At 43.1% G+C, this 25,651-nt stretch overlaps 3 protein-coding genes across 17 annotated transcripts in view; 2 read left to right on the top strand and 1 right to left on the bottom strand.

Annotated features, from left to right (window-relative positions):
- DOP1A (DOP1 leucine zipper like protein A) overlaps window positions 1-6,911 on the top strand; it is a 68,552-nt gene extending 61,641 nt beyond the window's left edge. For 7 of the 9 annotated variants that reach the window (XM_054821902.1, XM_054821907.1, XM_054821906.1 and 4 more), the window contains 4 exons: window positions 324-488; window positions 1,992-2,121; window positions 4,396-4,455; window positions 6,312-6,911. In XM_054821902.1, the coding sequence (XP_054677877.1) occupies window positions 324-488; window positions 1,992-2,121; window positions 4,396-4,455; window positions 6,312-6,617 (661 nt within the window). In that variant the 3' untranslated portion in view covers window positions 6,618-6,911. The remainder of the gene's footprint in view (window positions 1-323; window positions 489-1,991; window positions 2,122-4,395; window positions 4,456-6,311) is intronic. The other 2 variants (XM_054821908.1, XM_054821909.1) reach the window with 1 other exon arrangement.
- PGM3 (phosphoglucomutase 3) lies at window positions 484-19,708 on the bottom strand. 6 transcript variants are annotated; one of them, XM_054821916.1, is made up of 13 exons: window positions 18,959-19,101; window positions 18,220-18,425; window positions 17,406-17,590; window positions 16,823-16,890; window positions 16,394-16,527; window positions 16,042-16,237; window positions 12,627-12,784; window positions 11,530-11,613; window positions 10,631-10,729; window positions 10,185-10,301; window positions 9,345-9,467; window positions 8,481-8,654; window positions 484-1,517 (listed from the first exon to the last, which is right to left on the bottom strand). In XM_054821916.1, the coding sequence occupies exons 2-13, from the start codon at window positions 18,421-18,423 to the stop codon at window positions 1,449-1,451; spliced, it is 1,611 nt and encodes a 536-aa protein (XP_054677891.1). In that variant the 5' UTR covers window positions 18,424-18,425; window positions 18,959-19,101; the 3' UTR covers window positions 484-1,448. The 6 variants fall into 6 exon arrangements, with proteins under 6 accessions (XP_054677891.1, XP_054677889.1, XP_054677886.1 ...); XM_054821914.1 differs by lacking the exons at window positions 484-1,517; window positions 18,959-19,101 and adding exons at window positions 6,903-7,915; window positions 19,594-19,708; XM_054821911.1 differs by lacking the exon at window positions 484-1,517 and adding an exon at window positions 6,903-7,915 and having other exon boundaries at window positions 19,093-19,124.
- Window positions 19,472-25,518, top strand: RWDD2A (RWD domain containing 2A). 2 transcript variants are annotated; one of them, XM_054821921.1, is made up of 3 exons: window positions 19,472-19,706; window positions 20,000-20,206; window positions 22,143-25,518. In XM_054821921.1, the coding sequence occupies exons 1-3, from the start codon at window positions 19,479-19,481 to the stop codon at window positions 22,818-22,820; spliced, it is 1,113 nt and encodes a 370-aa protein (XP_054677896.1). In that variant the 5' UTR covers window positions 19,472-19,478; the 3' UTR covers window positions 22,821-25,518. The 2 variants fall into 2 exon arrangements, with proteins under 2 accessions (XP_054677896.1, XP_054677895.1); XM_054821920.1 differs by having other exon boundaries at window positions 19,487-19,712; window positions 19,988-20,206.
- Window positions 25,519-25,651: the final 133 nt, after the last annotated feature.

Here is a 25,651-nt window from a genome sequence, read left to right on the forward strand (position 1 = left end):
CTATCCCATCCACCTTCTGCACAGTATGATCCAATTTCAGTCAATGCTAGCGGTAGAGGCAGATTTCTCAAAAGAACAGGAGTTACATGCCCAAGTCTTGTTCTTCACTTTTTAATCTTTTTTATATATCTATAAAAACAGTTTATATAAAAATACAAAACTCCACCCATAGCATAAACTTGCAATGTTCTGGTTTGATTTATGGATTCAGGATTAAGTTGATAAATAAGAGTTGTGTCTTTCTAAAGGCAAATAAAAAAGATGATATTCCCATAGTGGCAGAAGGCTGTTGTGACTCACCTGCCTGCTATAATTTATTTCAGAACTTCTGGCCCATCTGTTGCTGGGCTGGAGACGACGTACACAGGTGGCAATGGTTTCTCCACATCCTACAATAGCCAGAGGTGGTTGAACCTGTACTTGTCTGCTTGCAAATTTCTGGACTTGGCCCTAGCTTTACCATCTGAAAACCTGCCTCAGTTTCAGATGTGAGTAGAAGATATTGTCATGCAAATTTTTGGATGTTTGTCCATGCCTCTTGGTAAAATTCTAGTGTATAAGAATTTTTGTTTTCCTATTTCCTTTCCTTTTGTGGCCTTCACCTGGGTCAGCCCACAGTTCCTTCCCTCCCAGTGTCAGAGTGGTCCCCAGAGCATATGATGCTACACACCAAATGAGTTCAAGCTGGTTTGATTTAGCCTATGGCAAGAGATTCTCCACTCTTGTAAGCTAATCAGTAATAGTGATTTATTCAAGTATTTTATTTCTAAAGTATTTAATTGCAGTAATGTCTAAGAACTCAAAATACACCCACACGTCCCAGTGACTAATGCATGAGATCAGACCGACTGTATGTTGTCTCAGCATGACTCACTTAAAGTACTCCTGCGTGATCTGTCTGGAAGATGTTGCTTGTGAAGGGGACCCAATGGGTTTTTCTTGGTCAGTAGTGTGAGTGCAAACTGCTTCCTCAGTGCATCTGCAATCCTGTTCCGTTGGGGAAAAAAATGAATGCAAAACAACTGGCATTTGCTGGAGACTCTAGAAACGAGAGGCCACCAAGGACAAAAGTACCTCGTCTCTTCCTTTAGTCTGGGCAGTGGTGACCATGTGAGAGCTGCTGCCCTGGCACAGCTCTGCAGACATTTGGTCACCTCTAATTATCCTGTTATATAAAAGATGCTCGTGTGGGCTAGAGCATGGAAGGATTCACACACACTATGTCTGTTTGTGCCCTGTAGTATGTCTAAATCTAAAACTTATTTTCAAAGTTCCTTCATTTATTTTATTATTTGGGATTTGCCTCATAATTCTCCAAGCTGTCCTAATCCCCATCATTAGCCAACCTAGTTTTATGTAGGTCATTACTGTGCGTTTCTGGAAAGACAGTAGTCGTGCTGAATCACACTGTCTTTTATGGTGTTCTCATGGAGCCTTGGATTGAAGTTTTAAGGACAGAAGCTTTGATTTTTCTTTATAATGCAAGTAGCCTGTCTTCGCAGTGCAGGAAGGTTGGCCTATGAATAGGTAAAATAAGTGAGTTTCTGTTATAAACATGGTATATTGAGAACATTCTCTGTGTTACAGTAAGCATTGCAAATGTGCAGCAAAATGTTTTAAGTAACTTATGTTATAATTCAGAATTGGTTTCAGTTCTCTGGCACACAATGAAGATGTGACTACTAATGTTTTTAGCTTCTCAGCTTTATCTTGCTCTTGGCATCCTTGAATCCTTTAAGAAGCTCTAAAGGAAAAAGACAATGCTACATTCTCAGCCATGTTACCTCCTGCTTTTCAGAATGTGCCTTTCCTATTCTTTCTTGTCAAAGACTGATGTTTTTTGTGTGGCTTGGGTTTTGTTGTTGTTTTGGTTTTTTTACCCTCCTCTTTCTTTACTTAACCAGATTTCCTCATGCACTCTATTTTTAGATCTAACAGAAAAGCCTGCATGTTCACTAAGGATAATGTCTGCTTGTGTTATCTCCTGACAGGTATCGTTGGGCTTTTATTCCAGAAGCATCAGATGATTCAGGCTTGGAAGTACGAAGACAGGGTACACATCAGAGGGAATTCAAACCATATGTGGTGCGTCTAGCAAAACTGCTGCGAAAAAAAGCAAAGGTATGTCACTTTCTTCTAGTTCTGCTTTTCATTGAAAACTTCCGTGTACAGTAACTTACAGCACTGTTTGGTTTTGGATATTTTTTATTTTTTTTTTAATAATGAAGAATGGAAAAGAGTTATCTGGTGTGGGAGATTCCTGCTGGAGTAATCTCAAGTCAGCATCAGGCAAAAACCACATGTAGGTACACAAAACAAAAAAACCCACAAAAACTAAATCAAAACAAACTAACAAAAAAACCCAACAAACCTGCTGTGGTCAAAAAAAAAAGACTATGGTCAGTGACTTTGGAGTTTCCAATTAAAAGTATTATTTGTATTATATGAGTAAAAAGTAAAATATGCTTCAGTACCTAATATATTTTAACAGAAAATCACTTTGATAGCCAGTCATATATGTAGATACTAGTATAACTAAGGATTTTGAGACTGTACAGCACCAGGAAGGGTCGAGTTTCTTCCCCGAAACAGTTAGGATGAATGGAAGAAGGCAGACAGCAATAGAAACACTTCTGGAGAAATCTTGGCTGCACAGTTTGTAGAGTGGGAGCAGAACTAGGGTTGTCATTCTGTTGGTGCATGAGGTACATTAAAACCCTGGTGTGGGTGGGGTGGAGGTCTGATCTGCTAACAAAGCTAATGGGAGCTGGCCAAGCCTGTCCCAGGGAGCTCCCTTCTGCTGCCAGGGAGTAAGAAAGTCATAGAATCATAGAATGGTTCAGGTTGGAGGGGACCTCAAAGATCATCTAGTTCCAACCCCCCTGCCATGGGCAGGGACACCCTCCACTAGACCAGGTTGCCCAAAGCCCCATCCAACCTGGTCTTAAACACTTCCAGGGATGGGGCATCCACAACCTCTCTGAGCAACCTGTTCCAGTGCCTCACCACCCTCACAGGGAAGAATTTCTTTCTAACATCTAATCTAAATTGACCCTCCTTCAGCTTAAACCCATGACCCCTTGTCCTGTCACTACACTCCCTGATAAACAGTCCCTCACCATCTTTCCTGTAGGCTCCCTTCAGAAACTGGTAAGCCGCAATTAGATCTCCCTGGAGCCTTCTCTTCTCCAGGCTGAACAACCCCAACTCTCTCAGCCTGTCCTCATATGGCTGTCAGATACTTTGCTGCTCGTGCTGTGAGGACAGAGCCCTCCTGGGCAGGCACTTCGCTGGGGAAGGGTGCTGGGTGGGCCAGGGAAACAGGGAGGAAGCTCGAAGCCATATGGGAGAAAGCTCTGAAGTTTCATTCTTGGGTTTCCCTCCAAGTAGATGCTATTGTCAGGGCTGGAACACTGGCAGCTTCCTGTAGCTACTGCATTTAAGAAACTACTGCTGACATACAAGTGGCTACCTAAAATTTAGGGATAACTTAGTCGCAGACAGATCTGAACTCTTCAAGCAAGGCTCACAACTATAGGGCATAAAACAAGTATCTGAAGCACACCTGCATTCTTCATTTTATTGTTTTTGAACCATGAAGATGAGACTAAATTTCTCTTCTCACATGTATAAAGGAATAATTAGTTTTAACTGACTGCTAATCAGGCACAGCCTCTAACCCTGATGTTCAATGCAGTGTGCTATACCTGTTAGAAAGTTGTCGCACTCCAAAGAATCTCTCTGCATGAATTTTAAATTACATCTGATGTACAAAATATACATGCTGGTAAGTACTGTATTTTGAGATGGATGCCTGAAGTCAGGAGTCCCACAATATGCTTCAAAAATATAGAAAACTTCCTGGAATTTCTGGAACCCCCTAGTCACGGCAGCAGCAGTTGCACACTGAACCATAGCTAGGGGTATCAGGATGGGATAAACATGAGGCAATGAATACTGACTTCCAGGCCATTTCTTCTTTGTGCAGAGGAGAATACTGTTGCATATAGCTGCGGGTTTTTCTTAGAAAATAACTGTTTCTGAGCAAAATGTTCCAGTGGATCTTAATTTTCCTTAAGGGCACTCTGACTAATGCTCAGATTCATGTAGTACGGTGCTGCTCAGGCTCCCTTGTCTGAAGGACACAGCTTAAAAACCTCCTTCAGCACTCCTGGCAATAAACGGAAGAACAAACTGGCAGTGCTGTTACTGTCTAATAGCGTCTTGGCTACGCTAGCCCCAGAGTCTGCTGTTTCTGGCCCACAGACTCTTTGGGGCAGGTGATTTTTCTAGCTGAAGCACAGCACCCAACCAAGCAACTGCACAGCCTTCATGGCAAAGTATTATTTTGCTATATGAAATGCAGGCTGAAAGTTCTCCTCTTTCCTTCCACAGGACAAACAGGAGGACTTTAAGACGGTGGTTTTGGAGGGATTGGAGATGGCCAAGCATCAGGTGAGGGTGGCCTTTGATGCTTGAGTTGTGAAACAAGCTTGCCATAATAATTCCATCACCTCAAGGCCCTGGGCAGTGTTTAGCTTTCAGTAAGAACTGAGAGATCAGTCTTGTTAGAGGACGAAGTTGGGAAATTTTTGAAGTGGAAGAATCACAGAGGCCCTTATTTTTATAAATAACTTATAAAATTATTTTTAAGTTGGTTTCCTATATGAAATAGGTTACAAAAAGTTAGTTCTAAGAATTATGATATCAAATCATTGTAAAATGAAATAATAAAGTAATTTTTGCCAAACGGCAGGCATGAAACACACAATCCCTAATCCAGTCTCTGTCAAATTAACTGTTGTTTTATGTATCTGAGGGATTAGTGGTGTTTGCGAAGATACTGCCGTGAGGAAATGGCTTGGACTGATTGTATTTCATTGCTCAGAGAGAGAGTTAGTATTTGGTTGACTGCTGTGTAACACTGACACTTGCTGCGTGCTGGAGGTAGTCCGTGCTCACTGCTGGGTAATACTAAGCATGGTAGAGAACCAGTACTGAAAAGCCTCTCTTCTGTGAATCCAATGTGAAATTTTTAAAAGAGAAACTTTAAAAACTAGTAACGTCATTAAAAGTAGGAGGCATCAACAACTCTTTCTGTGTTGGAATGCAGTCTTCCCTTTGTTCATTGGTCTTTTCTTCAGACTTGTAGAGCTAAATAGTAATCTCCTGTGACACAGCACCACACCACCAGATTAAATTACTAAATATGTTCATATTTAATTTTAACCTAATTGGTTTTTGTCAAACGGAACTGCAAAAGACAGCTGTTTCATTTAAAGGGCAAAAACTGTATTTGCTAAAGTATCGTCTCTTGAAGAAAATCTGTTTGCTCAAGGGCTCTGGGATCAGTAATCCTTCCCTTAAGCTCTGCTCCCACTGCTGTTCTTTCCCCTTCATTCACTTTTGTTCCAAAGCCCGCTCTTCAGGAGCTGCGCAGCCTGCGGGGTCTCGGACCCCTGCCTCAGCAGTGGGAGGGAGGCGCTGGTCAGGGGCCGATCAGAAGGAAAGGAAATGCATGGCGAGTACCATATAAGCAGCTGGATGTTGGTGCTCAGGTATTTTAGTATTATTTAGTTTAGATGCCTGTGAGCATCAGGAGTGTGACTGCTGCCTTCACTGGTGGGGTTCCTGAAATTCTCTCCCTTGAAAGTACCCCCATGACATGAGATGTGTGTATCTGAGGTCTTCTGAGAACTCGCGGTGAGCGATTGAACTGTTTCACTTTGAGGACAACTTCAAGTGTATGCTCAGAGCCTCCACATGTGTTATTTTTGATCCTAAAAACAGCGCTGCTTTTGCTCTTCCTGAAAATTCTGAACTCCAGCTGCAGAGTGAAAATGCTTTTTTTTCTCTTTTAACTTCCTCTGGGGTTTATTGTCACCAATGCTGGCAGTAGGGTGAAATGCCAGTGTTACCAGAGACTGGCCTGCTTCGGGAAGCAGCTGCACTACTGGCTGTCACCAGCTTGGGCCGTTTCCGTCAGCCAGCGGGATGCTGCGCCAGGAGCAGCTCCGCAGGGCAGCGCGGCGGGTGCTGGGGCAGGGCGTTGCCTTGCTTTGGGGCAGCCCCGCGCTGTGGGGGTGGACTTGAACACCCACCACAGCTTTCCCAGTAGCGTCAGCCGACTGGCTGCCAGCCTGTATGTGCCCAGCCACAGCTGCTGCGTGGGGAGGAGCAGGAGATCTGCCTGGGAAGCTGCACTCCAGCATGTGTGTATTCCATTGATAGGACAAATATTTTTGAAATATGGAAAGATAATTTATTTGGCATTGGTCTTATTTTTACCTGTGTTTTTTCTGTATTTACAGAAGAACCCAGAGGAGGACAGCTCAGGGAAAACACTAAGTTGGGAACCAGGTCACTTGCTTTTAACCATCTACACTGTTCGCAGCATTGAGCAGCTTTTGCCTTTCTTCAACGTACTCAGCCAAGTTTTTAACAGCAAAGTGACAAGCAGATGCGTTGGACACTCAGGGAGCCCTGTCCTTTACCCCAACTGCTTTCCAAGTAAGGACATAAAAATGGAGAACCTCAAGACCTTCTCCAGCAAAGCAAGACAAAAGATAGAAGAAATGGTTGAGAAGGATTTTCTTGAAGGTGTCATAAAAACATGAACCAAACAGTTACTATTCAGCTTATATGTAATGTAACTATTTAAATGAAATACTGTATCTTTCCCAGTTGTATAGTATTCTTTTCTTACTTTGTATGTAATGAAATACTTCATGTTGTATTTAAGTTAAATATTTGTAAATAAGAGAAAAGTTCTGGATGTGGCCTGAATCAAGTTTAAATATTGGTGGCTCATATTGATTATGGTGCCTACTATTTACAGTACATGTTTTGTTGTCTTGAGTTCTGTCTTTAAAAAAAAACCCTAAAAAAATACAAGGTGCACATTTTTTCAATTTGTTTCTAGTTTATTTTTATCTTTTTTTTTTAATCCATAGAAACTTGTGCTTATTTAGCAATCTGGAAAATGCCATCATGCCAGGAGTTAACACAAGACTCCAATGAAAAAGACATTTGTCATAGGTAGATACTCTGAACCAAAATATGTGGATGAGGATACTTGTGTACTTAAAACATTACATCCTGTTGGCCTAGCCCTTTCACACTGATGAGGAGTAGTAAGGGCTACAGAAGACAAACTTGTCTCTGTCCCTTCCCTCTTAAAAGTGATTATAAATATGATTTCTGCAAACTGCTTTCTAAGCAATACTTTAATTTCATAAAAGTTATCTAATGACGATGCTATTGCAATCATACGTTATTATTTGCAAATACTCCATTATAGCCTTTCCCCCTTGAACTGAGGTTTCAAGACCAAGCCAGCCTCTGCCTTAGACTGTTTGCCCACAGATGATTCGGTTGCTGTGGGAAGGTGGGGAATTATGTTTCCACAGCTACCACATGCACAGTCACAGCAGAGCTTGAGTCAAACGCCACTACTCCAAGTTGCGCTGAGAGTGTGGGAGTTGGACTTCAGGAACAACGGGGCAATAACCTGTAAAATAAGCTGGGTGGGGGACAGAATTCTTTCTGGATGTGACCAGGCCACTGACTGTCAAGAAGTGAGTCATCTCTAAGTCACTTCAGCTTCAGAAGTTAGACAAACTCGAAGGGGGGGTAGTATTCAGCAGCAAGACTATCTCATTAAGAGGTAAGTTGCTAGCAGGGCTAAAGAATAATATTCTGCTCAGTTCTGATTAATCCTTGCTATTCTTGGGAAGGGTTCGGTAGTGTCCACACTAGCAACTGGTAAAGAAAGTGATATTAAAAAAATAAGTCAAATTAAGAACTTTAACTGCAGCTGTATCATTCGTTATATAGGCTGGGGTGGTGTTCCTTTTCCACCAGCGAGGTGGTAAACAGCCAGGCTTACTTCATGGGCGAGGGTATCCGCGTTCTCCTGTAGAATGTTTTAAAAGTTCGTTATAGTGGTGTCAGCATGAGAAGGTTACAGCAAATAGTCGACACTAAGGCAAGCATTTTCTTGCAAGTGGTGTGCTCCCTATATTGCTCTGTCACCCCAAGGCATCTTCTGCCACTGTGGCCATGCTGGCGGGAGGAAGTGCGCAGGAGCACCTCTAAGTTCATGTGTGGACTAATTCTTAAAAAAGATAAACTTTGGCTGCTGTTAGTTTGCCTCTTACAAAACCATGCAGTTACAGGCTAGCCCCTTCGTAACTTTCGTCTTAACCCTGAGTTCTCAGAAGGCTGATTTTCTTTTCAAAATCATCTATGTCAAATCTGCCTTTAACATTGAGAAGGTTAAACATCACTTTTTATAAACAAAAGAAAATCTAAAGAGACTTTTTGTGATCACTAAGGGGTTTTTTTTCTGACTTTAGCACTTAAGTGTGTTATAATGAAGAGTATGTAAGCATACCTCTCCCTCCATCACCCAATGCTAAGCAGAAGATTGTTTAACATAAACAAATCCACTTCATATATGAAGTTGTTTAAGTTCTGACCTGTGTGTCTGCTTCAGCATATATTCTGACTACATCTTCTGTTCCTGATGGACGGACAAATGCTCGTGACAACTTGTACTTCTTTACAAGCGCATCAATTTTCTCCTGTAGTCCCGGAGGAGTAAGCGCATGCCGTTCCGCATCTGTTGTGTCAATAACTCGCCTGTCTGCAACCTGCAGCATCAGAAACAGCCACTTTATTTACCTGCAGCATCAGAAACAGCCACTTTATTTGCATGCTGGAGCTGTATGATGAGAGGAGAATGATAAAGGTCATGGGTAAGACGGAACTTCAGGTTTTGATGTGTTGTGCTGCCTGAAGGAGCACTCAGTGTGGGAGCTCCCTGCTTAACTCAAACACTTTGGGATCTCTCCTCTGGTTAATTTAGAGCTCAGAGCTCCCTTACTGTGTCTAATAGCATGCTACCATGTGGGACCCTGTGCGTCTTTGTCTGAATATTGGAGAAGATATAGAATTAAGAGCTTGAATAGTCTAGTTATACAGAGTGGCACAGCAAGAAAAATCCAGCTACCCCACAGCCAGGGGCCTTAGAGAAACAGGATTTTTCTAATTTGAAAGTTAAAGAAATTCAAGTTAAAATGTGAACAGTTTTAGTCAGGTTTTTCCATTTAACATAGTTGGCTATTATTTCATCATTTGTATAAGTGAGATTTTCATTTTAGTCCAAGTGACATACTGGTCCCTCTTCTGGTTGTTTCATGGTTTCCTTGGCCTACTTCTGCTCTTCAGTGGGCTGTTTCAGCTCTAAAATAAAGCTTACCTAAATATGTGCAGGCAAGAGCTGCTCACAGTGGGGACCCAAGAGACTGCCACCAGCTGAGCCAGCGCAGCATGTAACGCACCTCAACTTTGAGCAGCCGATTCGGAAGGTCAGTGTAGACAGCATCCCACTGTTGCACAGTCAGACCTTTCAAAGCCAGGATCGCTTCAATAACCAACATGTCTGAGATAGCATCACCAACTGTCTGTTAACAGGAAGGAAATAAGTATTGGAGAAGTCAACAGTGAAGAAACAAAGGCATGATTTCATCAGTAAGCTCCACCTGAAGAGAGTGAAAATGCAGCCAGGCTGACTTGCCTCATCTGGGTAGCTGGGTTTTCCTTTCCTCCTTACCAGGCTGACCCTGGGGTAAGGAAACCAGCAGGCGTACTCCTACGCAGCTCTGCCCAGGGCTGGTGACAGCCCTCACCTCTCCCGAGGAGGACTGGCACCTCACCCTTCTCCTGGGGTCAGGATGCTTAAAGCTGCCTGTGAAGTACGATTTGGCACTGCCCCGGATGAGTAACATCTGTGCTGAGACAGGAAGTCCCAGGGCTGCGCAGCCATGGGCACTGGAACATCCCCATCCTCCCGTGCCGCAGAAGTTACGCAAAAACATCAGATACAGGATTATGTGCTATTGAATCATGAACACCTTAGCATGGGACCTGGTGATATCTCCTCCCTCTCTGGGTCCAGAACCCAGAAGGCTGCACCAGATAAAAGCATTGGGCACCCATTTGTAACAAAGCATCACCCCTTTCAAGGTGATGTTTCAAGACTGTTCCTGCCCTTTTCTTCTTGGCCCCTTCTACCATAGCACCCTCCTTCCTGCCCAGTGGTCCCTAGCAGCAGCCTGACAGGGACTCGCAAACAGGCTTAGCCCCACACTGTCACTCCAGGGATTTCTCTCCGTTTTTACCTGATTAATCAGGTCAATCATATTTTCAAGCACCTTCGCAGCTTCTCTTTTTTCATCATCTTTCTCCTCTTTTGCCAGTTGTCTTATTTTAGTTTCAGCAGCTTTACTAAATAATACCTAGAATAAAAAAAAAAGAGAGCTTGGCAAGATCAGCCCACATGACAAACTAGGCTACGTGCAGCAACGAGGAAAAAACTTTTACCGTGTAAGCCCAAATGATCATCATTAATGTTTGCTACCATGAATTCCCATCCCCACATAAAACAGAGAAGTTGGTGACAATGCTATGATTAAGACAGAAGGGGGAAGCAAGTCTGTTCTCAAACAAGGAGAGAAAAGTCTTGTTTATAAATGTAAGCAGTGATTGAAAAGACCTCTTTCTCAAGCTAATCCAACTAAATTTTGTACATATTGGCTGATCTTATGCATTACACACTCATACTTACAGTACCATGTCCGTTTGCCTCAAAATAAACACCAACATCAAACTCCTGGGCCTTGTGGTGCAAGTGTTTCACTCCTGTTTTGACACAGTGCACAGGTACCTGCAACCCAAGGATACGCAGAGAATGTGAACAGTGTTGTTACAGGTTCTCCTCAGAAGAGGACGGGAACTGCAGGCGAAGTGACTGGCACTGAGCACCAAGCTGGGTAGGCTGTTACAAACAAGCCTGTGTTTGGCAGCTGCTGCCTCCCCCGGAGCTAGAATTGCGCACTATTTCTGCAGCCCTGATTAAAAAGATGATTTAACTTCTTCACATGGAAATAAAGGCTGATTAAAAAAAAAAAAACCAAACAAAAAAAACCCAAAAAAATCAAACCACAGAACCCAAAAAAACAACCACCCCCAAAAAAATCCAACTACAAACAAAAACCCAAACCACAAAAAACCCCAATTCATTTTATGGTTTCAGGGAACACACCAGATCTCTATCCAGACTGAAATAATACCGCAGTGCAATTTCCCTAGTGAAGAGTGTTTAGCCTGTTGCAGAAAATTAAACAACCAGTGTCAAAGTATCAAGGAGCCATTACTGCAACTCACTTCGTTGCAAAGCCATAAATTCCTCAACTTGTTCCAGAAGTAATAAGGGATTTTGTTCAGCTTTTGCCAAGCTTTTTTTTAAACTAGTAAAAGCTGACTAGAACTTTTTCAGCTTTGCTTTCTTGCATCTACTTTACCACCAAGAATTTATTCACTACTGTAGGTTTGAAAGAGTCATTTATTTTAGCCTAGTTTAAGTTTTCCTAGAGATCATATTTCTGCAGCATTTATTTTAAAAGTAAACAAACTTGCAGTAAACAAAATTTGCAGAAAACTACCAGGAAAAAAAAAGGAGAATACCTTCAGTGTTTCCTCAAGGTAGCGTGTCGAACTCCCATTGGCATATGCTGTTTGGACCACTGCCATCTTTAAGGTCTGTCCAACCTGAGCAATCCAAGAAGCAAAGTGCTTTACTGTCCGACAGGCACACAGCCAGAGGAGTAGGATAAATGGAAGGATAATCAGAATTATTAAACATATGTTCTCCTACAGACACTTAAAACTCCTGGGCATCAGAGGGAGGCACCAGCTCACAGACAACTTCTATATGTTTAAGACAACATTAATTTTATTCAAGTTTTTGTAGATCATATTTTTTTGTGGCTGGCTTGACACAGGTCTCCAAGCTACTTAGGCTTTCCAAACCCCTTTTTCAAATTCAGCAAGCTCAGTGCACTGGCCAGACACACAGTTACATGAAGCCATATACACAAGCAGTAAAGTCAAGGCTGCCAGTGCAAAGCAAGCAAAGGCTGGTGGCCACCACAAGTTCTCCTTGCTGGCCAGCTTCTCTGCCACAGAGTAAGGAATGAGCTGGACTCTAAGAAAACAAAACCAGGACAGCTCGTCTAGGTTTAGTGTCATAGACACCAAGTCAAAGAGGACTTCTGAAAAAAGAAAAGCTCTTTCTCTGTATCTCCTATGAGAACAGGATGCTATGCAGCAGATAGTGGTTTTGGAACGATGACATACAAACTCCGTGACTGCCGCAACCAAGTTCTCATGCAAATGGAATGCCCCACCCTCATAAAGCTTCACAGAAATGCTAAGTAAAGGACTGAACCCAAAATTAATGAAAAATTCATGAAAGATACCGAAACAAAGAGAATGGAATATCAATACTTTGTACACGGAAATTGGAAAACTTCTCTCTCACGAAGAAAAGCTTCCAAGTTAAAATGTCAGTGCTCAGACTTTTATTTGGAGTGTGGAAGTCACACCCTTGCAAAAGGAACATTTCGCCATACCAAGGAGGTACAGAACTGATCTCATTTTAAACTGGATTCACTTCAGGTAGATAGAGACACCATGTACATCCAGACTAACATAGCTTCTTCAGAATATTTTACGCTTTGCCAAATTAAAGTGTCAACATTCATTTCATTCATTACAGTTACCTTGGCAAGAAGTTCTTTAAGGAAGATACTAATTAAAGTTGCTATTTTATCTCCATCAATTAGGTGAAAATGGCCAGTTGCGTCCTTATAGTAATAAACAATTCTATCTGCATCGCCATCAAATGAGCAGCATCTCTCATTGGGCTTCATGTCTAGCCCTAGTGCACACAGAGTTATAAATGCAAGTTAGAGATAGACAAAAAGATACAAAATGTTTAAATTAGTCCCAGTGTGGATCTCATGCGGAAATTAGCTCCGTGCAGACTCACATCAAACTGATGCTCCAAAACAGACACTGCTTTTATCAGGAGACTTGCAACAGGGAAGCTGTATTGAATGGCATCTGAAAAGCGCATATTTAGATCAAAAATATAAATACTAATATCAAAAATGCAGGTTCTCTAAACATTTATTATGCTTCACCTTCTCCCCAGATGTGCATGAAAATCAGTCCCAGAACTACTGTGTGCAGTCACATCTCTGAATTTTGGAAGTAAGTGCTGAATCTCAGTTCTGGCAGAAGGTTAAAAACCTTGCAGCAGCAGAACACCCACCACCCCCCCCACACACCCTCAGCCACCACAGAGCGTACACTCTTGCTATAACACTACTACATACCTAACCCTCCAAGACACCTGGGGATTAACTATTTTTTCCCTTGCATCAGAAATGCTTTTCGTCAGGAAGTATTTCAGGCCTGTTCAATTTTATTGTATTCCCACCTGACAGAACTGCACCTCCCTTTCATTTCCTTTCACACAGGAGACACGCTTTCCTCATGTAAGACAAGCATGCACCCTCATGCCAGCAAAGCCATCACCAGAGTGCAGTCACAGCAGGAGATGGCACACAAAGCCTACCATTGAAAAAATAACCCCACTCCAAAGCAACCATCACCAAGATTTCTCAGAGCTGTACAAAGTGGATCTGCTGGCTATAAAATACCTCATGTTTAGTTTGCCTGATATTCTATTTATACAACAATGTATATAATGCATAAGGAGTGGCTGCCTCAAAAACCTTCCACACTTAATGCCAATAGAGAAATATATAGGAAGCAGTCACCACCAGACATGGCAATGCCACACAAAAATGAATTGCTCTTTTATGAGGGTACATTAAAGTATCTCGCCTCTGTGCCTGGGAAGATCATGGTCTTAGATGGTATGCTAAGGCACATGGAGGACAGGGAGGTGATACGAGACAGCTGACGTGGCTTCACCAAGGACAAGTCCTGCTTGACCAACCTAGTGGCCTTCCATGATGGAGTGACTACATCAGTGGACAAGGGAAGACCCATGGATGTTGTCTATCTGGACTTCTGTAAGGCCTTTGACACAATCCCCCACAACATCCTTCTTTCTGAATTGGAGAGATATGGATTTGATGTGTGGACTGTTCGGTGGACAAGGAATTGGTTGGATGGTCACATCCAGAGGGTAGTGGTCATTGGCTCAATGTCCAGGTGGAGATCAGCGGCAAGTGGTGTCCCTCAGGGGTCCATATGGGAACCAGTACTGTTTAATATCTTCATCAATGCCACAGTGGGATCAAGTGCACCCTCAGCAAGTTTGCAGATGACACCAAGCTGAGTGGTGCGGTTGACACGCCTGAGGGATGGGACGCCATCCAGAGGGAACTGGACAAGCTTGAGAAGTGGGCCCAATGTGAACCTCACGAGGTTCAACAAGGCCAAGTGCAAAGTCCTGCACATGGGTTGGGGCAACCTCTGGTATCAGTACAGGCTGGGGGATGAAGGGACTGAAAGCAGCCCTGTGGAGAAAGACTTGGGAGTACTGGTGGATGAAAAGCTGGACATGAGCCAGCAATGTGTGCTCACAGCCCAGAAAGCCAACCATATTCTGGGCTGCATCAAAAGAGGCGTGACCAGCAGGTCAAGGGAGGTGATCCTGCCCCTCTACTCCACTCTGGTGAGACCCCACCTGGAGTACTGCGTCCAGCTCTGGGGCCCTCAGCACAGGAAAGACATGGAGCTGTTGGAGTGAGTCCAGAGGAGGGCCACGAAGATGATCTGAGGGCTGGAGCACCTCTCCTATGAGGACAGGGTGAGAGAGTTGGGGTTGTTCAGCCTGGAGAAAAGAAGGCTCTGGGGAGACCTTATAGCAGCCTTTCAGTACTTAAAGAGGGCTTATAAGAAAGACGAAGACAAACTTTTTAGTAGGGCCTGTAGTGATAGGACAAGGGGTAATGGGTTTAAACTAAAGGAGGGCAGATTCAGACTAGATACAGGAAACATAATTTTTATGATGAGAGTGGTGAAACACTCTCTGGAATAGGTTGCCCAGAGAGGTGGTATATGCCCCATCCCTGGAAACATTCAAGGTCAGGTTGGACGGGGCTCTGAGCAACCTGATCTAGTTGAAGATGTCCCTGCTCATTGCAGGGGGGTTGGACTAGATGACCTTTAAAGGTCCCTTCCAACCCAAACCATTCCATGATTCTACATCTTGCTTTTCTCTAAGATGCTGGCCAAGATTCTTCCTCACCTTAACCTCAGAGTCTATTTCTCCAGAAGTCTGCAGCTGGCCCTTCCCTAGGCTGATTTCAGAGTCTGTCAGGAACTCAGCAGGGAGCTCCAAACGACACACTGCATCCTGTAACCCCATTTTGGAGAAACGCATTTTTAGTACACAAGCAGACAGGAAAACTGGCCCATGTTGCTGACACCTTGTCCTTCAGAGCACAGGAAATTATACCCCAAAACTTGCCTGTTCCTTCTCCTGCATGCCTACAGTGACATAGGACAATATGTCCCTCTGTCTTTGAGATCCTCAAGCTAAAGCATGAATACCTTGGTATTCGGATTTGGCTAGCAGATGTTATGAGAGTGCAGCTGTCGAATGGAGAGCCCAGTTTAGCCTTAAATAATCTAATATCCAAAGTAGCCTGCTCCCTCATTTCAGGGATTTTTCTTTTACGTACTTTGCAGGAAATTGGATCAAATAATTTCCTCACTGGTTTATGTCAATCAGTCAGTCCGCTGGCACCAAGCTGTTAATTATCCCAGCTTTTCCTCAGGAACCCGGAAAAGTGTCTGCAGCCCCAGCCCACAATGTAAATGTTCCTGATAACACAAAGGGAAGTAAATAAATGTAAGCCAGTCCTGACTGACCTTTGGACTCCACCAGCCTAACAGTCAGACCAGATTGTCAAACACGTTTCAGCCAGCCAGAGACATACTGTAGTCCTCCAAAAAATTTAGACTAACATAAATTAGGGATGTGCCAAAACCAGCCATAGGATTCTCTTTCCATTGCTCAAGCAGAACCATTCATGCAGTCACTTAGTAAGAAACAGGGGGCTCAACTTATCCGAAGATGACACGCCATTGCTCAAGCCTGTGCTTTCCGATCTGGAGAGGAGGTAAAAGGATATAAAATTACTGACTACGTACCTCTAGGTGGCTTCTGGTGAACTTTTACAAAATCTGCACCGCATAAGTGATTGAGTTTCTCCTTGGTTCCATCATTATACAGGTGAATGAGCACCTCCTTTGGAAAGTAGGGCTCCATTTCTGATAGTTTCAGGGCTCCTATTCCATTAGCACAGTCAATCTTCAGATGCCTCTGACTCTCTCCAGAGCTGGGAGACTTAGCACAAGGGAGGAAGTGGTAAAGTGAGCTCAGAACCTAGCGAAACCATACCTAGAGGCATGCTGAATTCAAAACTTTGGACCCAAAAGGGCTAACAAACAGAAGATATTAATTTTGTACATTTGCATGAAGATGACAACACCCAGAATTCACCTGTTTTATCAGTTCCATAAAAGCTTTGGATAGTTTTTCGTAATAACCTTCCAGTGTTGCTTTCCCATACTGCCCTTGGGTGTTTCGACAGCAGACCATGTAATGTAGCTGTGGTGTTGTCACCAAACCATAATCTAGCATAAAATAAAAGGCACAATATTCAGAAATAGAATACTAAATCAATTTCTCCTTAGAAGTTGTACAGTATTTGCTACTCTACAGACTAATGCAGTGCAGGAAATCCATATGAAATTTTTCAAGTTCTGTTACAAAGAGATGAAACCTCCCCCCGCCTTGTGTTAAAGCCATACAACTACGCTGAAAGCAGATCATTACAAGCAAAAGTGGAAATGGCTTTAAGTCTACATAACAGAGTCACATTTACATAAAAACTTGCAATCAGACTAGAACTGCAAAAGTTTAACATACCATGGTACTGACCACCCAGAAGAGAGATACCATCTATCACTGACTGTGAAAGTTTCTCGCTGCTTGGCCTAGAAAACAACAAATACAACCGATAACCTTTGCAGAGGACATTTATGTGTGGACTTGGGAAGGAAGCACATGTGGAAGAAGACTCTACAAGCCTCCTGCCAGTAGACTTAGATTCAATATCAACAACAACAAATCCATACCTTTTCCTATTCTAGGCACCTCCCAATAAAGAAGTTTGAAAGCCACCACCGCAGAGAATTACAAAGACAAGTAAACTGCTGAACACACGTGGACATCACACGGTACCCACAAAAAAACACAACCAACCCAACCCACAACGAAGCATGCTGTTCAGAAACAGTGCTAGGAAATTCTCATAACTACCAGGGAAGCTAATATAGGAACAGCATTGGAAAACTGGTGTTTATTGCTCTAATCATAAATGAAAAGGTAGCAGATTAGGCATTAAAGAAGGCACAATCTGGCTGCAGAGGGCTAAACATTCAAAAGCACTCATGAACAAAAGTTGGCACTTCCATAAAAGCAGCACACACATACAGCATTTTGTAATTACCTGGTGTCTCTACCAATAAAAACTGAAGCATCTTTGTGCTGGTTCACTGCTGCTTTTTGGCAGATCTCAGTTATTATTTTCTCTAATTCTTGCTCCTCTGCATTTGCTAGTTGTGTGGCATACTCTTCCCAGGAAGGGTGCAGCATTTCTCCAAGAGGATCAACCAGCTTTACACCATTATCTTCCTTAGAAGAAAAAAGAACAAAAGATAGTAAGCCTAAAAGTGGGAAACTTAATAAAATCTCTTTGAAGACAGCTGACACATAGTTCAATCATATTGCTTCTTCAAATGTGAAGCATTTCTGGGAAGCAATAGCTTAGCTGTTTATTTAAACCTCCAACAAGCCCCAAAAAGTAATGCAACCAGCCTATTAACTTAGCGACTTTTTTCCGCTTATAATTTTGGTATGAAATTCATTTGACATTAAAGTGACATAAGGGGAGATTCTAATAACCTGGAATGCTCCACAGCAGCAGAAGTCTAAATGCTTGATTTGTAATTGCTGCATCTCTTTATTTTTTAAACTTGCAGATTTTGCTCAAAAGTTTCTCTCTTCTCAAGGGTACTCCTAGCTTGCCAATGTTACAGATTTCCTACATTACAGCATTTCCACATGAGAGAAAGCGGCGCTTGTGTGTACAGGGGAAAGTAACTTCAAACATGCCGGAGATCATATTTAGAGGGAGCAGGCTAAACGCATGCTTTAAGCAGGTCCAAGTGCCTTCAGGATCTGGTCTCTCAGCACCGTGAAGAGCTTTGATTCCACCAGACTGATCACATCTACTTTCTTTTTAAAGAAAAGGTTGTTCTTACTTCAGGATTGTGAGATGCTGTAACCATGATGCCAATAGTAGATACCACAGCTTTGGACCTGAGAACTGCCAGCAAGCCCATGCGGAACATGACGTGATCAAGCTGTTCGGCCTTGGCGCGAAATCCAGCGGTGCCATACTGAAGAGTAAGGCCAGCAGGTTTAGGATGTAACGCTGAGTATTTTTTAAGGGCTCCAGAATCCATTTCTACAGAAGAAAGTAACACAGATACAGGTGAGAAAAGTCATTATAATTAGTTTCACATTTTGCACTTCAATTCTGAAGCCCACAGATATTTTAAACAGTTTGTATCAAATCCCTTGAGGGGACTGCGAGGGGGTCCGCTAGCAGAGCAATCCATGAAGAAGCCTCTATATTCCCGGTACAGCACTAGATAAACAGAGCTCGACCAGATGTCACGAAGGGATGACGTGATTCAGGCGAGGAGAGCCACGATTCCCAATCGGCTGGATCCGGGGACCCTAACAGAGTTACTGCAAAGGGCCGGCCGCTTCTCACTGTAACATTAGCCACTCGGCGCACTCGGCCACGGCTCCATATATTAACTTTTCACTTCAAAAGCAACCTGTCCTCCTTCTTCGAGCCCTTGCGCCCACAGGGAAACCCCCACCAGCACCGCCTGGATGTTTCACTCGGATCGCGGCTATGCTGAGTTGCTCTGTACGGACCCGCCGCCCCAACGTCACGGTTCCCACCCCACCCCACCCCACCCCAGGCACCTGAGGCACAGACAGACGTTGAGGGCCACCACAAGCGCAGAAACGACTCTAGCAACCGCCTCCCTGCACGGCTGAAGGCCTCGGGGCCCACCCAACACCGCTACCCGGGACACCCGGGGCCGCTCACCACCCACCGCTGCGCTGCCCTTCCGGAACCGGCGCGACCACGCCCACAAGCTGCGCCCGCCCAATGACAGCGCGGTGGGAGGGCACGCAGCCGCCACGTGGCGCCGCGGCCACGCCCATTCATCAGTCAGAGCCGGGACTGGGCTTGGTGGGCGGGGGGCGGGGCCCGGCCCCGCCCCCCGCCCACCAAGCCCAGTCGCCAGCCATGCTGCAGCGCTTTCAGGAGAGGCTGCACTGAGGGAGCTGAACTTGGGCGGGAACCTCAGGTTCGGTCTCACGCCTTGACCATAGGGATTTAAACCGGAGCGGGTGAACGGCCTATGCCCCCCGCTCTTTCCAACCTGCCCGCGCCTCTCCCTCAAGCGGCGACCTGGCCCCGCCCCGCCGAGCGCGCATGCGCGCCCCCTTCTGTCCGTCCGCGGCTCGCGCAGCGGCGGCTCAACGGCTGCGCCCCGGGCTGAGGGCGGCGGTGGCAACCCTGGGTCTAGGGTTGCCCGCTGCTTCCTCACCTCGGCGGCCTCCACCGGGGAGGTGGCAGCGGCGGCGGCGGCAGCACGAAGAGCCATATCGCCTCCGCTCTGGCTGGCGGCTGTCTTCTGCCGTGGCGATTGGAACCCCTGCGGCCTAGGTGAGGCTGCCGGCGCGCATGCGCGGCCTGGCGCTGCCGGCGGCTGCTCGCTGGCCTTGGTGCCACATCGCCGCCTCTTCTCCAGCTTGGCTGTGGAGCACGCGTGTAAACCACTAACTTCTAGGCTTTTTGTACCTAGCCGCATTTAATCAAATTCTGTCCCTAAAAAATAGTGGGGTTTCCCGCCAGAAGCCGGCTTGTTCAGTTGCACGGCGTGGTGCCGAACCTCACTGTGTGTTAAACCCCGGGGTTTCACTCTAGGCCTTTTCTTCCAGGTGTGCGTGGAGGGCAGTGCAATGGCTGTCACGCTAAAAGAATGCCTGGAGCTCCAGCTGCTGGAAGTGGAAATGCTCCTTTCAATGTTTCCCAAAAAAGGTGAAATAAAGCTGGGTGAGGATGCTGTGCCTGCCGTGCAGCGATACCTGAGAAACGCTGATGGAGCTCTGCCCCCACAGCTTGAATATTCAATTGCTCTTGATGTAGGGGAGGCCAAGGTGAGAAATTCCACATAGATGTGTTTATGTGTCTCGTTTTCTTTACTCCAGACTCTCTAAAAGCAATGCACTGAAAAAAAGGGGGGAAACTCCCCGCTCTAGTTTCTGTTTGCTGTTTCAAAAGTAACAAAAACTTCATGGTTTTAATTATTTATTTGAATCTTATCATAGAATCATCATAGAATGGTTTGGGTTGGAAGGGACCTGCTACATGCAGGGACACCCTCCACTAGACCATGTTGCCCAAAGCCTCATCTTAACTTGATTTGGGCAAGAAAGGCTAATAGAATCACTGATAGGAATAGACAACCGACATCAGCGGCACACGCAGACTTCATAAGAGCTTAGCTAGGGTTGCACTTAAATGAGGGTTGTTGGTTTACTAGTTTACAAAGAGTTCTGTGTTACAAAGGCAATGCATTCCTCATGGGAATGCATGTGTTGAACTTTATTCTAGCAAAACCGCCCTATTATTTCTCTTTTCCACCCCTTGCCACGTGTACAGACATTCATTGATCGGAAATTCTTTAGAGTGGTGAAGCACTGGAACAGGTTGCCCAGAGAGGTTGTGGAGGCCCCATCCCTGGAAGTGTTTAAGGCCAGGTTGGATGGGGCTTTGGGCAACGTGGTCTAGTGGAGGGTGTCCCTGCCCATGGCAGGGGGGTTGGAACTAGATGATCTTTGAGGTCCCTTCCAACCCAAACCATTCTAGGATTCTATGATTCTATTTGAAATCCACTAATGTAAAAATAGCCCCAAATGGTGGAATACTATTAAGAAGAGTCACACAAATGCTAAAACAAAACCAGCCTGTGAGCTGCAATACAAAACCCCAAACTCGGAGTATAAGGAGTTCCAATAGTTTATCCAATTGAAGAAAAGGTTACGTATGACAACTAAGTGATGTAAATACTTGCATATAGAATGTAACCATTAGTGTAGGTCTGACATAATAATGCAATGACTGGAAATTGAAAATGGACAAATTCAACAAAGAAATAAATGTATTTTCTAGGAATAAGGATAATTAACCATTAGAACAATTTACTGGGTAACGAGGTGGCCTCGTGATTATATGGAAACTCATGTACAGGCTTAGGTATATTTCTAAAATGCACTCCTTCATCGGCCTTCAGAGAGAAGCTTTATGAACTGCGTAGGGAGGGATTCTGCAGGAAGAATTCTTTTCCATGGCAGATTGTCAAGGAACTTGGAAAGATAATTAGTCATTTCACAACTCACTTCTCTCAGCAGGACTAGTAATTTGATTGCATACTGTAGTGAAAGTCCCCTAATGGTATACCAGAGCCTCAAGCACTGAGGACACATGAATCCTCTCTTGCTGTTGGACCAGAGGCAGGGTTCAGTTTCCAATGAACTGAGGTGCTCTATTTTAAGTCACTGTAGGAATAATTGAGAGAAATGCAATAGCCTGCAGTTTGTAGGAGATCAGGCAAGATAATCTAGAGGTTCCCCTGGCCTAAAATGCATGTAAATCTTTCTATCCCCTATAATCCTGAGAAAGCTTCCTCTGTTAGGGTGAATACTTGCTTAAAATAATAATAATAATAATAATAATGCCTCTATATACAATATGTACAATCATAAACACTGTTTTGTTTAACTCTTGGCCTTGTTTTCCTGGGACAGATCCAGCAACTGGGCTGAGTTCATTGATGAGATGTGCATTTGGTAAGGGACAAGATTCTCAAAAGCCACTTGCCCCTTGACTCTGACAGACTGGTAGTTTATTGCTGTAGCAACACTGGGCACATACTGAGAACATGCAATAGAAATATCCCTAGAGGGTAATTGTGTACCTTCCTTGCAATCTTAAATACATCTCCTCATAATCTGCCTTTGACAGAAGAGTCTAGCATGTCTTTCAGTAGCTGCAGAATTCATTTTCTTTGTGTGTGTGTATTCTGTTTTCAAGGTAAAAGTGGAATTGCAGGTAGTGCTGCCTCATATGTATCCTCATGTAGCTCCTCAGCTTTTTGCAAGATCAAATGCACTGCACAGACAGCAACAGTTGCAGCTCAACACCGGTCTTGCTTCTCACATCAGCTCCTTGGATTCAGGTGAACTGCGTATATATGAAGCTGTGCAATGGGTGAAAGACAACAGCCTGACTTACCTGGAAAACACTAAGATCTCTTCTGAAAGTGCTTCGAAAGAAGTCGTCGTTAAAGAAACATTGCATCGCATGTGGATCTACAGCCATCATATATATAGGCAGGAATTAAGGAAAAAGATTTTTGACTGTGCAAAGAACTTAAATCTGACTGGCTTCTGCCTAACAGGGAAACCTGGTGTCATCTGTGTGGAGGGACTCAGAGAAAACTGTGAAGAGTTCTGGCGTGTTATTAGGTATCCCAACTGGAAACATATTTCATGCAAGCATGTGGAGAATATAGAAACGGAGGGAAGCATCGACAATCTTCGCCTCTTTCATGGTTTTGAAGACCTACAGTTTCAGGCACATGGTGATTATGGCCTGAGGAATGACTACCACATGGATCTTGGCCAGTTCCTAGAATTCCTGAAACAACATCAAAGTGGAAATATTTTTCAGATTTTATTTGGTGTTGAGGGTAAGCTTTCAGACAAATAAGAGAAACTGTGTAAGGGGTTCTAATTTTGGACAGCAAGAGATGATGCTAACATTGAAATATTGTGCCTTACAGCTGTGAAAAGGGAAACTGTTTGACATATGGGAAGAATGGTTCAAGTAGTTAATCTTAGTTTCTGTTCTGAATTGCCGCATATTTTTGAGAGGTGTTTACTTATTGTCTGACACCCTATACAATTATATTGCTAATACCATCATTTTCACAATCCTCTTCCTATCATCTCATTATGGTTATGTCAATAGTAATTTTTCAGCTGCTCAACTGATGGCATTTTATATTTACATTGTTAGGCCAAGCACCTTGGAAATGAAAATGTGTAAGATGAGACAAAGTTTAGTGTTTCCTCATCTTTCCCCCTACATTACATAAGGAAATTCATGTAAAATATAGAAAAATGAAAAAAGCCTATATATTGTATATTAAATAAAAATACATACAACTTTACCAAACTTTTCTATGTCAAATTACTACTGAGAGACAATTTTCCAGCAGCTTATAATAGGAAATTATATTAATGGCTCATTAGGCAGCACTTTCCTACAGGGTAGTGTGCTGAGTGTGTATTTAGATAGTGCTTTGCAATTCAGTTTTCCAATTTATAATGGATTATCCTATCTAAATGTCATCAATATAATACGTAGATGAAGAATGCTACTGAAAAGTCCCCAGTAGCTGTGCCTTCAAGAACCACTGGTTTACCGTGTTCCGCTTTGTCACTGAGCACCATTGTATGAAAATTGGTACTGAGCAATAAAAGCAGACTCACTGTTGAGCCGTAGAAGTTTGGCTGTTCCAGTATAAAAAACAGGCCATTCCAACAGCAGCTATTTAAAGACTGTGTTTCAGTACGCTCAGCTGATGACTACAAAAACAACAGATATTATCTTATTTCAAATAAAACACCAGTGTTTTAATACTTTTCTCATAATAGCAATATATTGAAATACAGAGGATGGCAGTATTTCTGGTTGCTCAGAATGATGATTAACGTACATTCCTTCACTGTGGCAAGTACATTGTTTGTATGATCGTAACTTTGGCCAAAAGCACAGTAAGGCAAAAAGTGTTTACAGGTTCCCATTATGCAATGAAGCAGAAAGTGCCTCTCCTCTTTGGGAATTCAGGACCTGCAGTCTGCAGCTGTGGCAGAGCTGAGAGGCTGGACAAATAAAGTTAATTTTTGGTTTTGTAGAGATAATCTCTATAGCATGATATTAGAAAAGAATGATCAAGTACACTTTGTTTCCAGAACTGTCCAGAAAGTGTATTATATTTTTCTTGGAGTGGCAATTCTGTAACTAATAATTCTTTGGGGTTTGGGTTTTTTTTAAGAACATTGATGTATGAGCACAGGTTCCACACGATCATGACTCAGAAACAATAAAACCATTTGCATTCAGTGCTGTTGGGAAGTTGCCAAATGATAACGTTTTCCTTTAAAGTAGCAAAACAAATTGGTTTAAGAAATGGGCCTTATGTATGAGATTTCAACCCGAAGGAAATGGGAGAGGCAACATGGCATAGGTCAGAAAGTCTGTGCAGGAGGATGGTCAAAAAATTTGGAGTTAGTGCTGTGTAAAGCTTTATTCTGAGCAGAAGATTTGTTCATTTTTTCTAAAGGAGAAAAAACGCTGATAGTACAATCTAATCGTATGTCCTCCTAAGGAAAAACACAGACTCATGACTTTTAATTCTGGAAAAGCTAATTATGAATCCAGAATAATGCAGGTCACGAGGAGTGTCCTTGGATGCTTCCAGTCAAGTTTGCAGAGGCAATCATTTTTTTTTTTTTTTTTTTTTTTGCTTCAGAAGAATAACAGTCATGGGCTGGTATCAGTTTTGATAACTGGTTGACAGATGAGAAAGGGTAAAAAAAAGTACGATCTCCTGAGTTGAAATTAGTGTGTCGATGAACATACTCAGCATGCTGAATTATCAGTGAAGTTATAAAAACTATTTTAAAGACCATACTGAAGAAATTGAGCTAACCAGATCATTCAAATAGTAGTAAAGTGAGAGAAATATTCAGTGAATATAAATTAATAGAACGTATCTGTTCCCCCCATAATGATATACTCTTTCCCCCATAAAAATTATTCCTCTAGTAGACCTCAGCTGGGTGATTTAGAAGTTTGTTACAAAGAATAATACTTTATCACATATGACGTATGTTAAAAATACATATTGGCCTCAAATACTACAGGAATTCATTAGGTTTAATACACAAAAACCTACCACTAGCCAGATGACTGATGGCTGTAAGAAAATACGTAGTCAAAAAAGAAGCCCATTCATAACAATTTGATACTCCCTTTTTGTCAAGAACATGGAGTCCAAGCACTTAGGCCAAACAATTGCAGCCTATCAGAACAGCAGTTCTCTATCTTGCTGGGGGACTGAACCCTTTGATCATTTACAGGACTTTAGCTTAGCTAAGTCATGTTAAAACGTTCTAATTAGATGTGAACAAAAGGTTCTACAGGTTCAATTCTTGTTACAAAACTTTCATTACTCCATGCGGGAACAACCAATAAGGCTTTTCTTTGGAGGAAAATACTCTAACCTTACTGTTCTTTAAAGTTTTGGTGTTTATTTTTTAAATAATAGCTTGACAATATATGCAAATTACATTGTGACCTGTAATGGCTTAAACAGTCATCATATGCATGTCTTAATTTTCCATGGTACCATTTGTCTGCTTAAGTTCTCATCGACATTTGTGACAAAACTCTGAACTCAAGACACAACCACTTCGATAACAAAAAGATGTCAAACTCTAGTGTAGGATATCTCTATTAAAATATCAAAATAA

This window comes from Grus americana, chromosome 3 (genome assembly GCF_028858705.1).
Source record: "Grus americana isolate bGruAme1 chromosome 3, bGruAme1.mat, whole genome shotgun sequence".
NCBI lineage: Eukaryota > Metazoa > Chordata > Aves > Gruiformes > Gruidae > Grus > Grus americana.